The following is a 15,117-nucleotide window of genomic DNA, read 5'->3' as shown; positions in this document are numbered from 1 at the left end:
GCCTCCCTGGATTTCCTCTCCACCATCCGAGCTCTTTAGTGGACACTCATTTTTCTTCTGTACTCACTAGTGAGACAGCCCCAGTACAAAGCAAGGCCAGGATTGGTGGTACCTGTTCGCACTTGTATTCAATTTTTTCTTTGCATTGTTTATCCTAAAATCCCCCCTCCATACACATCTGCTGTCCTGGGCTGAGGATTAATAAGCTTAACTTCTTGAGTCGCCTTATCTAGAACTTCTGGGAGGCTATGGCTTATCTGGCCTCATGCTATGTCCTATGAGGAAATGGAGCACTGTAACTCCATTTTCCCTGTCTGCGCCAAACCTCCATGAGTCCAAGTGAACCTTAGGACATCATCTCCTTGGCCCAAAGTGATTCTAGACCAGAGACAAGGAGACATTTTCTGTAAAAGGCCAGATAATAAATATTTTGGGTTTTGAAGATAACTAGGACTTTACTGCAAGTACTAAACTGCTGTCGTAATGTGAAAACAGATACAGGGTGTTCTGTAAACAAACGGCCATGCCCCAGGGAAACCTGATCTATGGACACTGAAATTTGAATTTCACGTAAGTCTCATGTATCATGGAACACCATTAGTTTTTAATTTTCAACAATTAAATATAGAACTCACTGCTGGCTTGAAAGCTGTGCAAGCAGGTGACAAGCTGTAGTTTGCTGCCTTCTTTCTAGACCTCCAAGTCAGACAGGTTTGACCAAATCTTTTCCCTTTTATTTTGGTGATACTAGGGTTTAAATTCAGGGCCTCAAGCTTGCTAGGCAGGCGCTCTACCACTTGATCCATGTCTTCAGCCCTTTTTGGCTTTAGTTATTTTTCAGATAGGGTATCTCATTTTTGCCCAGGCCAGCCTTGGACCACGATCCTCCTACCTACACCTTCTGCATAGTTGGGACTGCAGACATGCACCACCAAACCTGGCTTGTTTGTTGAGATGGGATGTCAGTAACTTTTTGTCCAGACTGGCCTCAAACCTCAATCGTCCCAATCTCCACCTCCGTAGTAGCCGGGATTACAGGCATGAGCCTCTGAACCTGGCCCACTGTCTTTCTTTAAGAGGTAGGGGTCTGTTTTCCCCAGACTGGTCTCAAACTCCTGAGCTAAAGAGATTCTCTTGCCTCAGCCTCTGAGTAGCTGGGACTACAGGTGAGTACCACCATGCTCAGCTGAATCCTTAACTTAGGTGAGGCCTAGACAAAGTAACGCTCTGACGCCTAAGTCTCAGTCTGCTCATCTGCCTAATGGAATTGCTTTCTACCTTCCTGAGATTTAGACGTAGTACTCTAGTGCTTAGTAAATGGTAGGAACTTGTGACACCTTGTGACATCAGCCCTCCTATGACATCGGCCCTCCTGTGGCAGTCAAGGTTAAGCCTGAAAAGCATCCCATGCACAAGGGTGGAAGCTGCTTTTTCTCAACTGTTACCAGGGTGATTCTTTCCAGGGCCAGGAAACAGGTTTCCATGTAGAACAATGGAGTGTCACAGGGCTAAAGCCTTGAAGTGTGCTGGGGCTTGGGAGATGCTGGCTCCACAAGGCCAAGTAAACCAGTTTTGGGTCGGAAGTGGTAACTCAAGCCAAAAGATGGCGCCTGAAAAGAAGCTTCAGGCACAGGATACATTTGTTTACACACTGACCGGGCTCAAGGGCTATCCTGCTGACCCTTTTGCCTTAGTGAAAGATGGTAATACCAGCCGAAGTGGCCACTGTCCATGGTGAGATGACAGCATGGTGCCCTTCCCCAGCAGGTCCTCATTTGGCCCACAGGTGACTGCCATTAGAACCTGAGCCAGAAGGAACCTGAATTATCTTTGCAGGTACCACAGCTCTTCTGTGGTAGGGAGCTGTTAGCTGGGGTAGAGTTTCCTTCTACATCCTTATCAGTTTGCACTGCACAGTACAGAATGTTGAAGACAAACTAAAGACACGGGGGCATGTTCGAACCAGTATGTACTGTTCATACTGGTGATTGTGTCAGTCAGCCTTCCATTGCTGGGAAAAAATACCTGAGATAATCAAACTTAAAAGATTTATTTTGGTCCTGCACCGGTGGCTCATACCTATAATCCTGGCTATTCAGGAGGCAGAGATCAGGAGGATTGTGGTTTGAAGCCAACCCTGGGCAAAGAGTTCCTTCTTCATGAGGCTCTTTCTCAAAGAAACCCATCACAAACAAGGGTGGGGGACGGGACTGGTAGAGTGACTCAAGCAGTAAGAGTGCCTGCCTTGCAAGCATGAGGCCCTGAATTCAAACTCCAGCACTGACAGAAAAAAAACAAAACCAAAGAATGATTTTTATTTCAGAGGTTTCAGTCAAGGTTGTCTTTGGCCCTATGATGACATAGCATATTATGGCTACCGTGCGTGTCAGTTCAAAACTGCTCCCTCCTGGAGGCCCATAAACAAAGATAAGAAGGGGCAGAGATCCTAGAATTCCCTTCAAGGGCACGCCCCCAATAATCTCACGTTCTCCTAGAGGTTCCACCAAGTCCAAATAGCAAAACAGGCTGGCATCAAGCCTTTTGGATATGGGCCTTTGGGGAACATTTCAGATCCAAACCACAACAATGAGCTCATCTTCCTTTTAAAATGTTATCTGTTGAGGAAACCTCCTGAGAAAGTCAGAGTAATTGTGGTTACCATGGTAATGAGGAAACTGTGATTTTTTTTGTTGTTGTTGTTTTCTTTTTTAAGAACAAATGTGTTATGATGTTACTTAGAAAAAGCTACAGAGCTCCATGTCATTAGTTGTATAGCAGAGGCTAAGCATACACAAGGCCCTGGGTTCAATTCCCAGCACCAAAAAAAAAAAAAAAAGGTTGAATTGGAGAATGGAAGGGGAGGAAGTTCTGTTCCTCCAAACTAGACCAGGAGAGGCCTTTAGATCAGCTAAGAATGACCACAGTCACCTGGCTGAGATGGGCAGGTGCCTAATGAGCCACTAGACCTTTGGGTCTAACTTCCTCCAGTTCAGAATTCTAGATTTGGGAAAGTTTCTTTTTTATGCTGTTCATACACCCTATAATCATTTCCCTTATTTTCTTGGTGTTTTTACAAAAGCTTTCTGTTATTAACAGCTGGGCTAAGGGAACTCAAAAGACAAGAGAGACTTAAGAGAAACTTATGTTTGTCCTTAATCTGGAGTTTGAAAATACACTAGGATGCCCCTAAGGGCTGGTTTGGTGGCAGTAGCAGGAACCAAATTTTAAAAGCAAGACTGAATTTTATAAGCAAGAGAAACAAATCTCATAATGCTAGTCATTTGTGAAATTAAACTTTCCTTTATGGGAGACTCCTCCTAGAAGGCTTTTGTTTTGTTTTGTTTTTTACCAAACCTAAAAGGCTGTGAATTTTTTTTTTTTTTTGCCTTTTCTTTTTTTTTGGTGGTGGGGCTCAAACACAGGGCCTCATGAAGGCTCAGTCAGCATTCTAACACTAAGCTACATCCCAACCTGAGAACCATGAATTTTATCAAGCTGTTTTGAGACGGGGGATGTGGCTCAATGGTAAAGTACTGACCTGGTATGTGCAAGACCCTGGTTTCAATCTCCAGCACTGCAATAAATAAATAAAAAGGAAAGGGAGGGAGGCAGAAAGGAAGGGGGCAGAGAGAGAGAGAGAGTGAGAGAGAGAGAGAGAGAGAGGAAGGATATGGATCTGCTTTGAGGTCCTTTGACATGGTGGTCCCACTAGTGATGTCCACTCAAGGCAACCAGGCCCCTTTAGCAATCTAGCGAGACTCCTGACCCCAAATCCCATCTCAGAGCTTCACAGACTCTACAACCTTTATCTCTGTGAGAGAAATAGCATCTACCCCATTTTCAGAGGCCAGGGTCCTTGGCATGAGCACTGTAAGCCATGCACCATACTTGTGAAACCACTGCTGTCCTCACTAGGAAAGGCAAGCCAAGTTGAGCTTGGGAGGAGATTCCTTGACCTGCCCCTAATAGCTTCTATCCGGAGGTGGATCACTAAGTTAACTGACCCAGGACCTGGTTGTGAGATGGAGCATTTCTGAACACAGTATGAATTCAACTTATGCCCCAAGGTGAAAATATTCCTCTTTAGGAAACCTGTGTACAAGGAGGAGGCCTAGGAAGACCTTTGCCCATGGGCTCAGCCAAGGACATCTGTTCACAAAGGACAGGAGAAGGTGCAGCTTTAGCATCTAGGCGGAACATTCATATCATGTCTACTGGATAAATGTCGTGACTCCTCAGGATAAAATGAGGACTGTTCATAGGGAAGAACAGAGATGTCCCAGCTTCTGCACAAGGGGCCTTGGGAGCCCTGGGCACCAAACAGGGTGGCAGCAGCAGGACTCCAAGAGACAGACCCTCATGGGATAAGAAACTGTCACACACACACCCTAAGTTCCCAAGAAGACAGAAGAAACTTTTTTTTTGATGGAACTGGGGTTTGAACTCAGGGCTTTGTGCTTGCAAAGCCATGCCTCCAGTCCACTTTTCTCTGCTTACTTTGGAGATGGGGTCTCTCAAACTATTTACTCTCCCAAGTAGCTAGAATTACAGGTGTGAACAACCAGCACCTGTCCAGAAAAAAACTTTTATCATACATGTACTAAAGTACAGAGACAAATCTTTGAAAGGTAAAACCATTTTATTTAGTGTTGTAGGAACTTTTAGGTTACTTCTTAAAAACAAACCCAAAGAAATTCAAACTCCCCAAAGTAACAAAGCAGGAAATAATAATTCTGTAATGCAGAAACGCTGGGTGATCCTGCAGTTGGAGGAGGAAAGTCAATTCATTTACTCACATGGTGGACAGGAGAATCCAGAAAAGGTTGGTATGGATACTAGGAGGTAAAGCTCCCCATCTAAAGCAATTAATTTTTCAGCCTTAAGGGATCCTTAATTAACAACAACAACAACAACAAAACAGTGGGGTTCTCGTGTAGCTCAATGGTTTATACAGCATGTGCTTAGCATATACAAGGCCCTGGGTTCAATTCCCAGAACCACCACCACCACCACCCCCAAAAAAAAAGAAAGAGAAAAAAGGCCGGCTGGAGGAAGGGATGCAAAGAAGAAAGATCTTTAATAATTTAACATTAACAGGCTTCTTGCCTCAATAGAGTGTGTAGCAAAGCATCATGTGCTGTCCTCCCTCTCTACCCCATTGAGCTCCCACTGGTAGAGAGCCGGAGACATACAGCTCATCTCCTTCATGCACACTTACACAGCCCTCCACAGGGGCCCACCGATGTGAACATAGCAAAGGGTACAGTGGCTTGCTCCTCCCTTCTGTTACCTCAACAAGGTTATCTCACTGGAATAAAAGAGAAGGGCAGAACACATCTGCCAAAGCCCAAGGAATGAGATGATATGAAACAATCAGCTCAGTGACTGACATTTTTTCATGAAGCTGACCTCCAATTGAAGTTCACTGGTATTTAATTCAATGCTGCCTTAAAATCCTGGCTGTTCTTTCTGGAGGAAGCCAGGCAAGGGCAAGGAAAGAGTCGCTCACATTTCTCCAGAGCACAGCTTCCTCCAGCGCCTGGGCAGCTACAGGCAAGTGCCAGCTATACTTGCTGAGACCATGGACGCCCTTAGGCTATGCCAGATACAAGAGTTCCAGTACTCCTATCCACCCACCTCTGCTAATGGCTCACAGCAGGCTAAAGCTTCTCTTAGATAAGACCTCTCCCCACCAGTCCCCATTGAATCCTCAAGGACAGTCATTAACTGAATGACCTCAGGTTATCTACTTGGTGAGGTTCAAGGAATGCTATAAAATGAATTTTTTCCAGCTCTGGCAGAAGCCAGACACCCTTGAAATAAATTGTCCTTCATTCTTCAGAGTTCCCAAGTGGCATTTCAGGGCATAGGAATTCACTCCTCCACCCAGACATCCCTCCCAGTGCTGACCAAGTTATATACCAAGGTCCTAGCAACAAATATCTTTGAGGCCTTCATGAACAAGGCAGGTCTCCATGCCAGCTCTTCCAAGGAAGAGAACTACTCAGCACACCTGCTCTCCCAGCACCCTTGAGTTGTCACAGTAATACATTTATATCAAGTAAAAAAACATGATGCAGAACAGATATATACATGTACATTTTCAGAGTTCAAGTGGATATACAGTTTTCTTTATAAGCATGTCAATAAATTTTTATAGCACTACAAAAATACATCATCTGAGAAGTTTACAGTGGTCCCCAGTACTGGAGGAAGAATTAAATTAAATTAAATTAAATAGCTGTGGGTATTAAAAGCTACTTAGATAAATCAACTTACAGTATCACCTTCAGATTAAAGTGCTCCAATATAACCAGTGTGGCAGCAAACGCAATCCTGAAAAGGGATTCAGCTGCCAGTCATCTTGTTTCTTACCCTCAAGATAATGGGGACATATACAGAAGAGATTCTCGATTTAATTACTGTCACCATCTCAACCCTGCCCAGACCACTGCCTGTGATAATTCTTCCCCCAGGAGAGATGCCAAGATGTGATGAGATTATATCTCAAGCAGGAGAAAAAAAATACACACAACATGAAATATACTAATTTCAGCATGAGGTGACCAACAGTGAAATTACCTGAAAAACCTGGTGTGCAGATATTAGTTAAGAAGGGGGCCAGTGCCCTAATTTTAAAAAATATGCACGTTAATCTAGTTTTAAAAATACAGCAATCTACCAGGAGTGATGGTGTGCACCTGTAATTCCAGCACTCAGGAAGCTGAGGCAGCAGGGTCTCATTACACTCATAGTGAGACCCTGTTTCATATAAAACAAAAGAACGGCAATCCAAAAATAAGTATCATCTTCTTGCTTCTTTTGTTTGTTTATTTTTGCAGTGCTATGGCTCAAACTCAGTGATTCATGCATTCTAGGTAAGCACTCTACCACTTAGCTACATCCCTAGCTCTGCTCCTCACAACTTCCTAACAAGGAAGTAAAATACCTGTCAGTCTCTATTCATGAAGAATAGAAGCAACAGTTTAAAGGATGAAGCATTTCTGTTCTCTACTGGCCTTTAAACTTTACTAAACCCTTCAGTACAACTTCCCCAGTATTCCAGAAGTAACTTGGGTTTCCTTTTGGGCAGGGACAGGCAGCATCCAGAAGGCAAGGTGTGTGGATGCATTTCAAGTCCCCAGGGTCAAAGTCTGTGGTTCCTCATGGCCTACACCATTAAGGGGTTTATACTTGCCCCCTCCTTTTTCGTTTGTTATTGCGCTGCGGGGGATGGAACCTTGGCCTTGCGTGTGCTAAGCAAGCACTCTACCACTGAGCTACACCACCAACCTTCTTTATCTTGAGCTGTTGGTGGGACCCATCACCTCCAGGAAATGCTGCCAAGGAAACCAGCAAGCCAAACAAAGGCACTAATGGAAATAGCCAAAGGAACCTTACTAAAATTATTCTCTACCTCATAGAACTGTTTTAGTAAGCTCACCTATCTCTTACCAAGGCACTGAACAGGCCAGTCCAGCTAGCAGGAACCCTACTGTCATAAGAAGAGGAACTTTGACCAAATTCCCCTAGTTGAGTGAAAAGTAATTCTTCAATTCCCTTTTCTACATTTTTGTATCACCAGAAGGCCCCATGGATCTAAAGAGCACATTTGAAAGCTAGAGATGATGGGAACTGATTTTTTTTTTTGGAAGAGGCAGCTTGTTAGAGTCTAAGAGACACACTCATAGGCTTTACCTAAATGGCTCTGCTCCAGTCAAAAAAAAAAAACCCAAAAGAACCAAGCCTGAGAAGTCTTGTAAGTTCATCTGATATCAAAATTAAGCATCTGGAGCCAACATCCACACCTGTGCTGCTCAAAGGCCAAGAAATTAGGCATAACACAGTACCAATTGTGTGGTCTCGTTCTCATTTCACCCTAAGTTTTAATGCCTGGAGGTACATATTTGAAAATTTTCAGTATCAAAGAAACCTCAGTGTTAAAACACATTAGTACCTCCAGTACCATCTGAATGTCTGGCTCAGGGTCAGGTCTTATGACCATTTCTCTGGTGGGCATACAATATTTACAACCTAGTTAAAGGCACAGTAGTGGCATTTAAAAATAAAACCCTGGGAATATACAGTAAAAGATTCATTGTAATAATTAACCTGGTATCAATTGATAGAATTAAATCTTGACAGATAACATGCAAGGAAGATAGAGATTGGGAGCCTGTTGGCTGGTTATCAGGCAGACCAAGTCCTTGACCTGAAGAGCCGATGGAAACAAGCTTGCAGAAACATCTCAGTGTTTTAATCTGGTGGTTCACATTTTTCCTGCTTTTTTGCCAACCTGAGCCGGAATACGGAGGATGTTGGGGGTTTCTTCCATGACCCTGACTAGCAGATTGTCGATGTAGTCTTCCAGCTCACGAACCTGAAATTCCTTCTTGCTTATTGTTTCCTTCTGTTTGAGGACCAATTGGATCAGCTCATCATGGGTCAGCTGTGCATAAGCAAAAGCAGGATCCGAGGGGTTGTATTTCTTTGGAAAGGAGAGGAAGGGGGAAAAAAGGTTATAAAGTCAACATAGAAATCAAATATCTAAAAGGAATTCAGAAGAGGAAAATGTAGTTTGAGCCTTTTAGGAACTCCATTTTCAATGCAGGGAGAAAACAGGTTGTTGACTGATGAAACTTCTATACAGAGCCATATACTAAATATTTTAGACTCTGCAGGCCCCATATGGCCTTTGTTGCATGTATTTATTTATTTATCTATTGTTTTTGTTTTACAATCCTTTAAAAGTATAAAAATCAGGAACTGGGAAGTGTAGTTCCATGGTAGAGTACTTGCCTAGTACATAGCACACGGGAGTCCCCTAGGTTCACTGCAAAAGAAGAAGAAAAAAAAAACCACACTGGGCTTACAGGTTCCAGACCTCTGGACTAGACTCTAGGTGCGAGGTTTCAAGAAGTATAATAACAGCTGGAGGGGTGTGGTAGAGTTCTTGCTTTGCATTCATGAGGCCCTGGGTTTGATAACAAGCACTGCCAGAAATAAAGGAAGAAAAGTAATTGGTCAGGTGCAGTGGTAACATCTGTTGTACCAGCTACTTGGGATGCTGAGGCAGGAGGATCACTTGGTGCCTACGAGTTTGCAACCAGCCTGGGCAACATAGTGAGAACCTATCTTAACAAAAAAAGAAAGAAAGTAATCATTGGAGGACTCGGTCTTCAAATGAGTGTGCACTCCTCTGTGCACACTAGGAGTTTGCACCATCAAGTGTCAACACAGAGCTGAGAAGCTAAGGGCAAAATCACTGTTCAACAACAGGATGGAAGCCCCGACCCATCCAGTGAACTGCCTGCACACATGCCAGAAATCAGAGGAAGATCCCATTCTCCAAACCCAGCCAGAGACAAAAGCTCGGTCACAGGATAACTTAGAAACACATGCTGGTATTTTCATCTACAGAGCAGTTTGGACCGAACTCAGGATGCTCATAAATACGTGAGATGTTTGACTGTTTCCAAAAACTACTTGTCCTATAACCTTTAAGTCCTTTTTTTTAAAAAACTTGTTGAAAGCATACATTCTCAGGGTGTCTTGTCTAGACTTCAGTCATTCTGACTCTTTTTTTTTTTTGCCGTGCTGGGGATCAAACCCAGGGCCTTGCCCACGCTCGGCGTCTCTATCATGCTACACCCGAGCTCGCTCTACTCGTGCTTCCAAAAATAAACTCAAGCACAAAGTTGAATATATGGAAGAGTTCTGGAGATTAACTACATAGCAACGTGAATCTACCTAACACAACTAAATTGTACATTAAACATGGTAAGATGGGGAATTTTGAATATGTCCCCTCAAAAGTCTTATTGTTGGTTTGGTTTTGGTTTTAAGAGACAAGGTCTCAATATGTAGCCTAGCCTGGCCTAGAACTTGAGATACTCCTGCCTCTGCCTCCCAAATACTAGGATTACAGATGTGCACCACCATGCCTGGTCCTCAGTGGCTTTTACATTATACCTCTAGTGTAATAGGAGAATTTTATTTATTAAAAATATTTATTAGAGACTGGGAATATAGCTTAGGGATGGGCTACATGCTTATTATGCACGAGGCCCTGGGTTAAAGTTCTGTCACCATTAAAAAAAAAAGTTTATTATGTAAGATAATCTACAAGAGAGTTTGAAAGATAGAAGAAGAAGCTTACATATGGCACCATCAGGTCTCCACAGGTCTACCCAGTCAGGGACTTAATGACTGTAATACAAGGTTTGAGGTTAGAGTCCAGAGAGGTGCAATGTGCTGAAGGAGCCTGAATAAGCAACATATCACTGTTCCCAGGTGACTGGGACAGTCTCAAAATCCAGTGGCATCTGAACTAGACCTTGACAATTCATTTTCCAGGTGGAAGAGTACCTGCTTAGCAAGCTCAAGGCCCCTGAATTCAAAACACACACCCCCAGTGCCACCCCCAAAAAAATTCATTTTCCAGGGCTAAGGAAGTAACTTAGTGGTAAAGCACTTGCCTAGCATGTGTGAAGCCCTGGTTTCAATCTCTAGCACTGCAAAATAAAGTTCATTCCCCCTCCCCCCCAAAAAATCTAGAACGTTCTTAATTATAAAGAGAATATTTAGCCAAGTATGGTGGTACATGCCTGTGATCCCAGATCTTGGGAGGCTGAGCAGTAGGATCTTAAGTTCAAGGCCAGTCTGGGCCATGCAGGGAGACTCTGTCTCAAAAATAAAGAAATGGTGGTAGGAGCACCTGCCTAACAAGCATGAGGCCCTGAGTTCAAACCCCAGTGCCACCAAAAATAAATAAAGAAATTCATAGAAGGAGTATTTGTTCATTGTGAAAAAATCTCAGATACAGAAGGGGCAAAACCTACTATGCATAATTCCAACACATAGCATTTGGGTTTCTTTCTTCCTCCCTGCCTTCCTTCCTCTTTCTTTCTTTCTTTTTTTAATGGTACTGGGGATTGAACCCAGGGTCTTGTGCTTGCTAGGCAATACTCTACCACTTTAGTCACTCTGCTAGTCCCTTTCCTGGATTTCTTTATGGTATGTTCTAGCATCACAGAATAGAATTTTATAGCTTTTTGTTATTATTATTATCATGTGAGCATTTCTCACCATTAAATTTTATTTTAAAACTGCTTTAATATAGATACTTAAAATACCATTATTTTAACCCTCTATTACTAGATACTTAGGTTGTTTTCTACTTTCATAATTATGTAAGACATTCTTATTAAAATGCATGAGCAAAAAATCTATGGCCATATCTCCAAATATTTCCCTAAGGTAAATATCTAGAATTAAAAAGGCCTACATACTTTAAGACACTTCATACAAACTGACAACCAGTGCTCAACTTGGATTCTATAATTAAAGGGGGAAAATTATAGGACTTTGAAATCACTAAAAGACAGTAATTAAGCGATTTTTTAAAATATAAAACAATCCAGGCTTATAAAAAGTGAGCAATGGCCATGGGGAGGAAAAGGCACAGAGAAAATACCCACTAATGGAAGGAAAAAACAGTGCCCATTGTCATGTACTTCCTACTAGGACACTGGATTTTACTTTTTACATGGCTGCAATAATGACAGGCATTCAATCAATGTGTGTCCAACTTTTTCCATATAACACATTTTTGGATCTAGTTGGCTTTCCTATTTTCAAATGGAAGTGTTACAGCCACCTGGGTAAATAATATACTCCTCTGCTATAAATCATCTATAAAGAATAGAGGCCCTAAAACAATGCTAAGGAAAAAAAAAATCACTGTAGCAACAGATCCAGCTAGCTTTCCATAACTTCAGCTATGCAATTTCTTTCCCTAACCTCTCCCTTATTTTGCAACATTCTAAAGAGCAGTTATTTTTATAAATACTGTTTTATGCTTGCTACAAAGCATCTATTATACAGCAAGCCAATAGCAGTCTCCAGGGAACTTTCCACATTTACCCAGAATATTTCTAGGGAGGGTCCAGGACCAAGAGACTTGTGGCAAGCAGAAGGGCAGCAGCTTGGTTTACAAATCATGAGCAAAATAAGCAGAGCTGCCTTTCATTTGAGTGAGTTATTCTCTTGACAGTTCCAGGAGATAAGCCCCTGATTAAATGAGCTTTGAAGAGTAAATAAAATGGAAGTCAAGTGTCTTGCAAACTTCCCAAATAAAAGGTGGTGTTTCTCCCTTGGTTCAATCCCAGCAACAACAGCAACAAAATACCAGGAAGGGCCACAAAACCTTTCACAGTAAAAGGAAGCAGGCATGGGACACTGCTAAATGATTGTATCTTTCACTATCATCACCTTTATGCTGTTCTTTGACCCAATTTCCTGATAAATATTGTTAACTCCAGAAAGACAGTATACTGCTTATATCTGCAACGCTCACACAGAAGCCAGCCAGTAAGGAAGAAGGTCAACTTATAGTAATTACACATCTTTAAGCTACGGCTAAAACATACTAGGTACGTTCTGGCAATGGCTGGTAATTTTGAGAACAAAGCTTACCACTGTTAGCATGTGCTACAAGGGAAGAGAGGACAAGGGGGCTAGATGATGCTAACTTGTTTTCAACAATAATTAGTTTTGATTACTAAGCTGTTTTTACTTGACTCAGATCCCCAGCCTCCAATGAATCTTTTATCCCAGCTCCTAGTGACAAAGATACAAGGAGAAAGTAACTGCCTTCAGACACTTAAAAACTGCTCTCAGGGGCTGGGGGTATGGCCCAGCATGCACAAGGTCCTGGTTTCAATTCCCAGCACACACAAAAAACAGCTTTCAGAAGTGATGGAAGCACAGCAAAAATTTTTATTTTAAAAAAAAAAAAAACAAAAGCAGCCAGTGCAGTGGCTCATGCTGTAATTCTAGCTACTCAGAAGGCAGACATCAGGACGATCATGGTTAGAGGACAACCTGGGTGATAAGTTCACCAGACCCCATCTCAACCAATAAAAACACTGGGGGTGGCAATGCATGCTCGTTATCTCAGGGACCCATAAATAGGAGGACTGAGGTCCAGGCTGGCCTGGGCGTAAAAGTGAGACCCTATTCAAAAAACACCTAATGCAAAAAATGTTGAGAATATGGCTCAAGGGGTAGAGGGCTGGCCTAACAAGCATAAGCCCTAAGTTCAAACTCTAGTACCATAAAACAAAACAAAACAGAAAAACAACTCATTTCTACAGATTTCAGTTCCTAGTAGTCAGTTAGGAAGTTCCTCTCCACATACTTGAAATGTAACACATCCTTGCCCACTAAAGGTCACCAGTCCCTCTATAAGTCTTCTCTTTCAGCCTGTGTGATAATGAGTCAAGGGAGTTTGTAACAAAGCAGTATTCTAAACTCTTCTGATTTTAAAACCAGAAAGGTGGTTGGTGGTGTAGCAAAGCATGTGCTCAGCATGTACGAGGTCCTGTGTTCTATCCCAACTAAATGCAGTGAGTAACCCCGATTGGCTCTTGGACTGGAAAAAAACACAACTAAATAGAACACTATTGGGATAACTAGTGAAACTGAAATATGTACTGTAGATGAAAAAAACAGAGTTACATCAATGTTAAATGTCCAGATTTTGATGAATGTCCGTACTTTTAAGAATAATTCACTAATTGCCAGGTGCCAGTGGCTCACATCTGTAATCTTAGGTACTCAGGAGCAGAGATCAGGAGGATCACAGTTCAAAGCCAACCCAGGTAAACAGTTAGACAGAGGTAAACCCAGGTAAACTCTATCTTGAAAATACCCAATGGAAAAAAGAGCTGGCAGAGTGGCTCAAGCGGTAGAGTGTCTGCCTAGTAAGCATGAGGCCCTGAGTTCAAACCCCAGTACTGCCATTAAAAAAAAAAAAAAAAAAAAGAATTATTCACTAGTACTTAGGAGTTTTAAAAAAGGCAGAGTGTGTACAACTTATTTTCCAGTGAGTCAGGAAAAAAAGTGACATGTGCAACTATGTATGTAGACACAGGGGGAGAAAAAGGAGAGAGAGAAGGGAGGAGAGAGAGAAGGGAGGAGAGAGAGAAGGGAGGAGATAAAGCAAATCCGGACAAATCTGAACAATTAGTAACTCTGAAGGAAGGGTTTACAGGAATTCTTTGTATTATTCTTGCAACTTTTTTGTTTGAAATTATTTGAAAATAAAATTACAAAACAAGTCCATCTATGGAAAAATTACAATTTAAGAATTTTGCATTCTTGTTGATAAATAAGAATTTTAAAGATAAAAAGGAAACATGGGAAAAAGAAACATCTGATTTGAATGGGCCAGACTGTGGGTGAAATTTTCCTCTCATTAAAAAACAGTACCAGGGCCTGGGGATGTAGCTCAGTGATAGAGTACTTGCCTAGCATACAAAAATTAAAATTAAAATAAATAAATAGAAGTAACAATCATGTTGCCTGACATGCAAAAAAGTCAACAATAAATAACTATATGAGAAAAAGTAATTATTCATCCAATGGAAAGTCAGGGGGCTTCCAGAGATTCTAAAGCTGCCAGTCATATCACGAAGAAACTCTCAGCATTGCCTGCTGCCCAGAGATGTGTCTAATGATGACTTATGGTACTGGAGACCAGCACCAGCATATTGCGCACGCTAGGGAAGTGCTTTAGCATTCTTTTTTTCTTTCTTTGAGATGGAGACTTGCTATGCCACCCAGGCTGGTCTCAAACTAATGGGCGTGAACAATCCTCCCACCTCTGCCTCCTAAGCAGCTGGAACTACAGGCATTCACTGCTAGGCATGGAGATTCTAGAAACGAGAGCTTTGTAGATCCCTAACATGCCAACTGCTTAAAACGTATCCATACCTTCATCATGGCTTCGTTGATCATGTTCTCACTGATGATGGTGGCAGTTCCCAAGCTGGAGTTACTGATCTTGGTGGCTGTCGTGTTCATTGGCTTCACCGGTTGAAGTCTAAAGAGAAGGAGAAAAGGATCCTGAAACCTTCCTGTAACCACAAAACTGAGAACTGCCCTCCTCCTTCCCTGCAACTGGCAGGGAAGACAAAGAGGAGAGGAGAATGTCTCACACTCTGCTCACATCTCTGGTGCAATATCCACTGTGACGTCTCAGTTCCTGTGGAATTGAGAAAAAGCAGGACTAGGCAGCCATGCAAAAGCCAGCAAAGCACTTTCTTGGCCAGG

The 15,117-nt window shown here is 42.3% G+C and overlaps 1 protein-coding gene and 1 non-coding gene across 3 annotated transcripts in view; one reads left to right on the top strand and one right to left on the bottom strand.

Annotated features, from left to right (window-relative positions):
* Positions 1–4,620: 4,620 nt before the first annotated feature.
* The window catches only part of Rab11fip1 (RAB11 family interacting protein 1), a 30,995-nt gene continuing 20,498 nt past the window's right edge, over positions 4,621–15,117 (bottom strand). For both annotated transcript variants that reach the window (XM_020156817.2, XM_074054643.1), the window contains 2 exons: positions 14,779–14,887; positions 4,621–8,488 (listed from right to left, as the gene is read on the bottom strand). In XM_020156817.2, coding sequence (XP_020012406.2) covers positions 8,270–8,488; positions 14,779–14,887 — 328 coding nt within the window. In that variant the 3' untranslated portion in view covers positions 4,621–8,269. The remainder of the gene's footprint in view (positions 8,489–14,778; positions 14,888–15,117) is intronic.
* Trnat-agu (transfer RNA threonine (anticodon AGU)) lies at positions 13,733–13,805 on the top strand. Its single transcript has one exon. It is a non-coding gene; the product is annotated as a tRNA-Thr (tRNA).

This window comes from Castor canadensis, chromosome 14 (genome assembly GCF_047511655.1).
Source record: "Castor canadensis chromosome 14, mCasCan1.hap1v2, whole genome shotgun sequence".
Lineage (NCBI taxonomy): Eukaryota > Metazoa > Chordata > Mammalia > Rodentia > Castoridae > Castor > Castor canadensis.
Note: the sequence above shows the minus strand (reverse complement) of the source record. Positions and strands in the feature narration are given on the sequence as shown.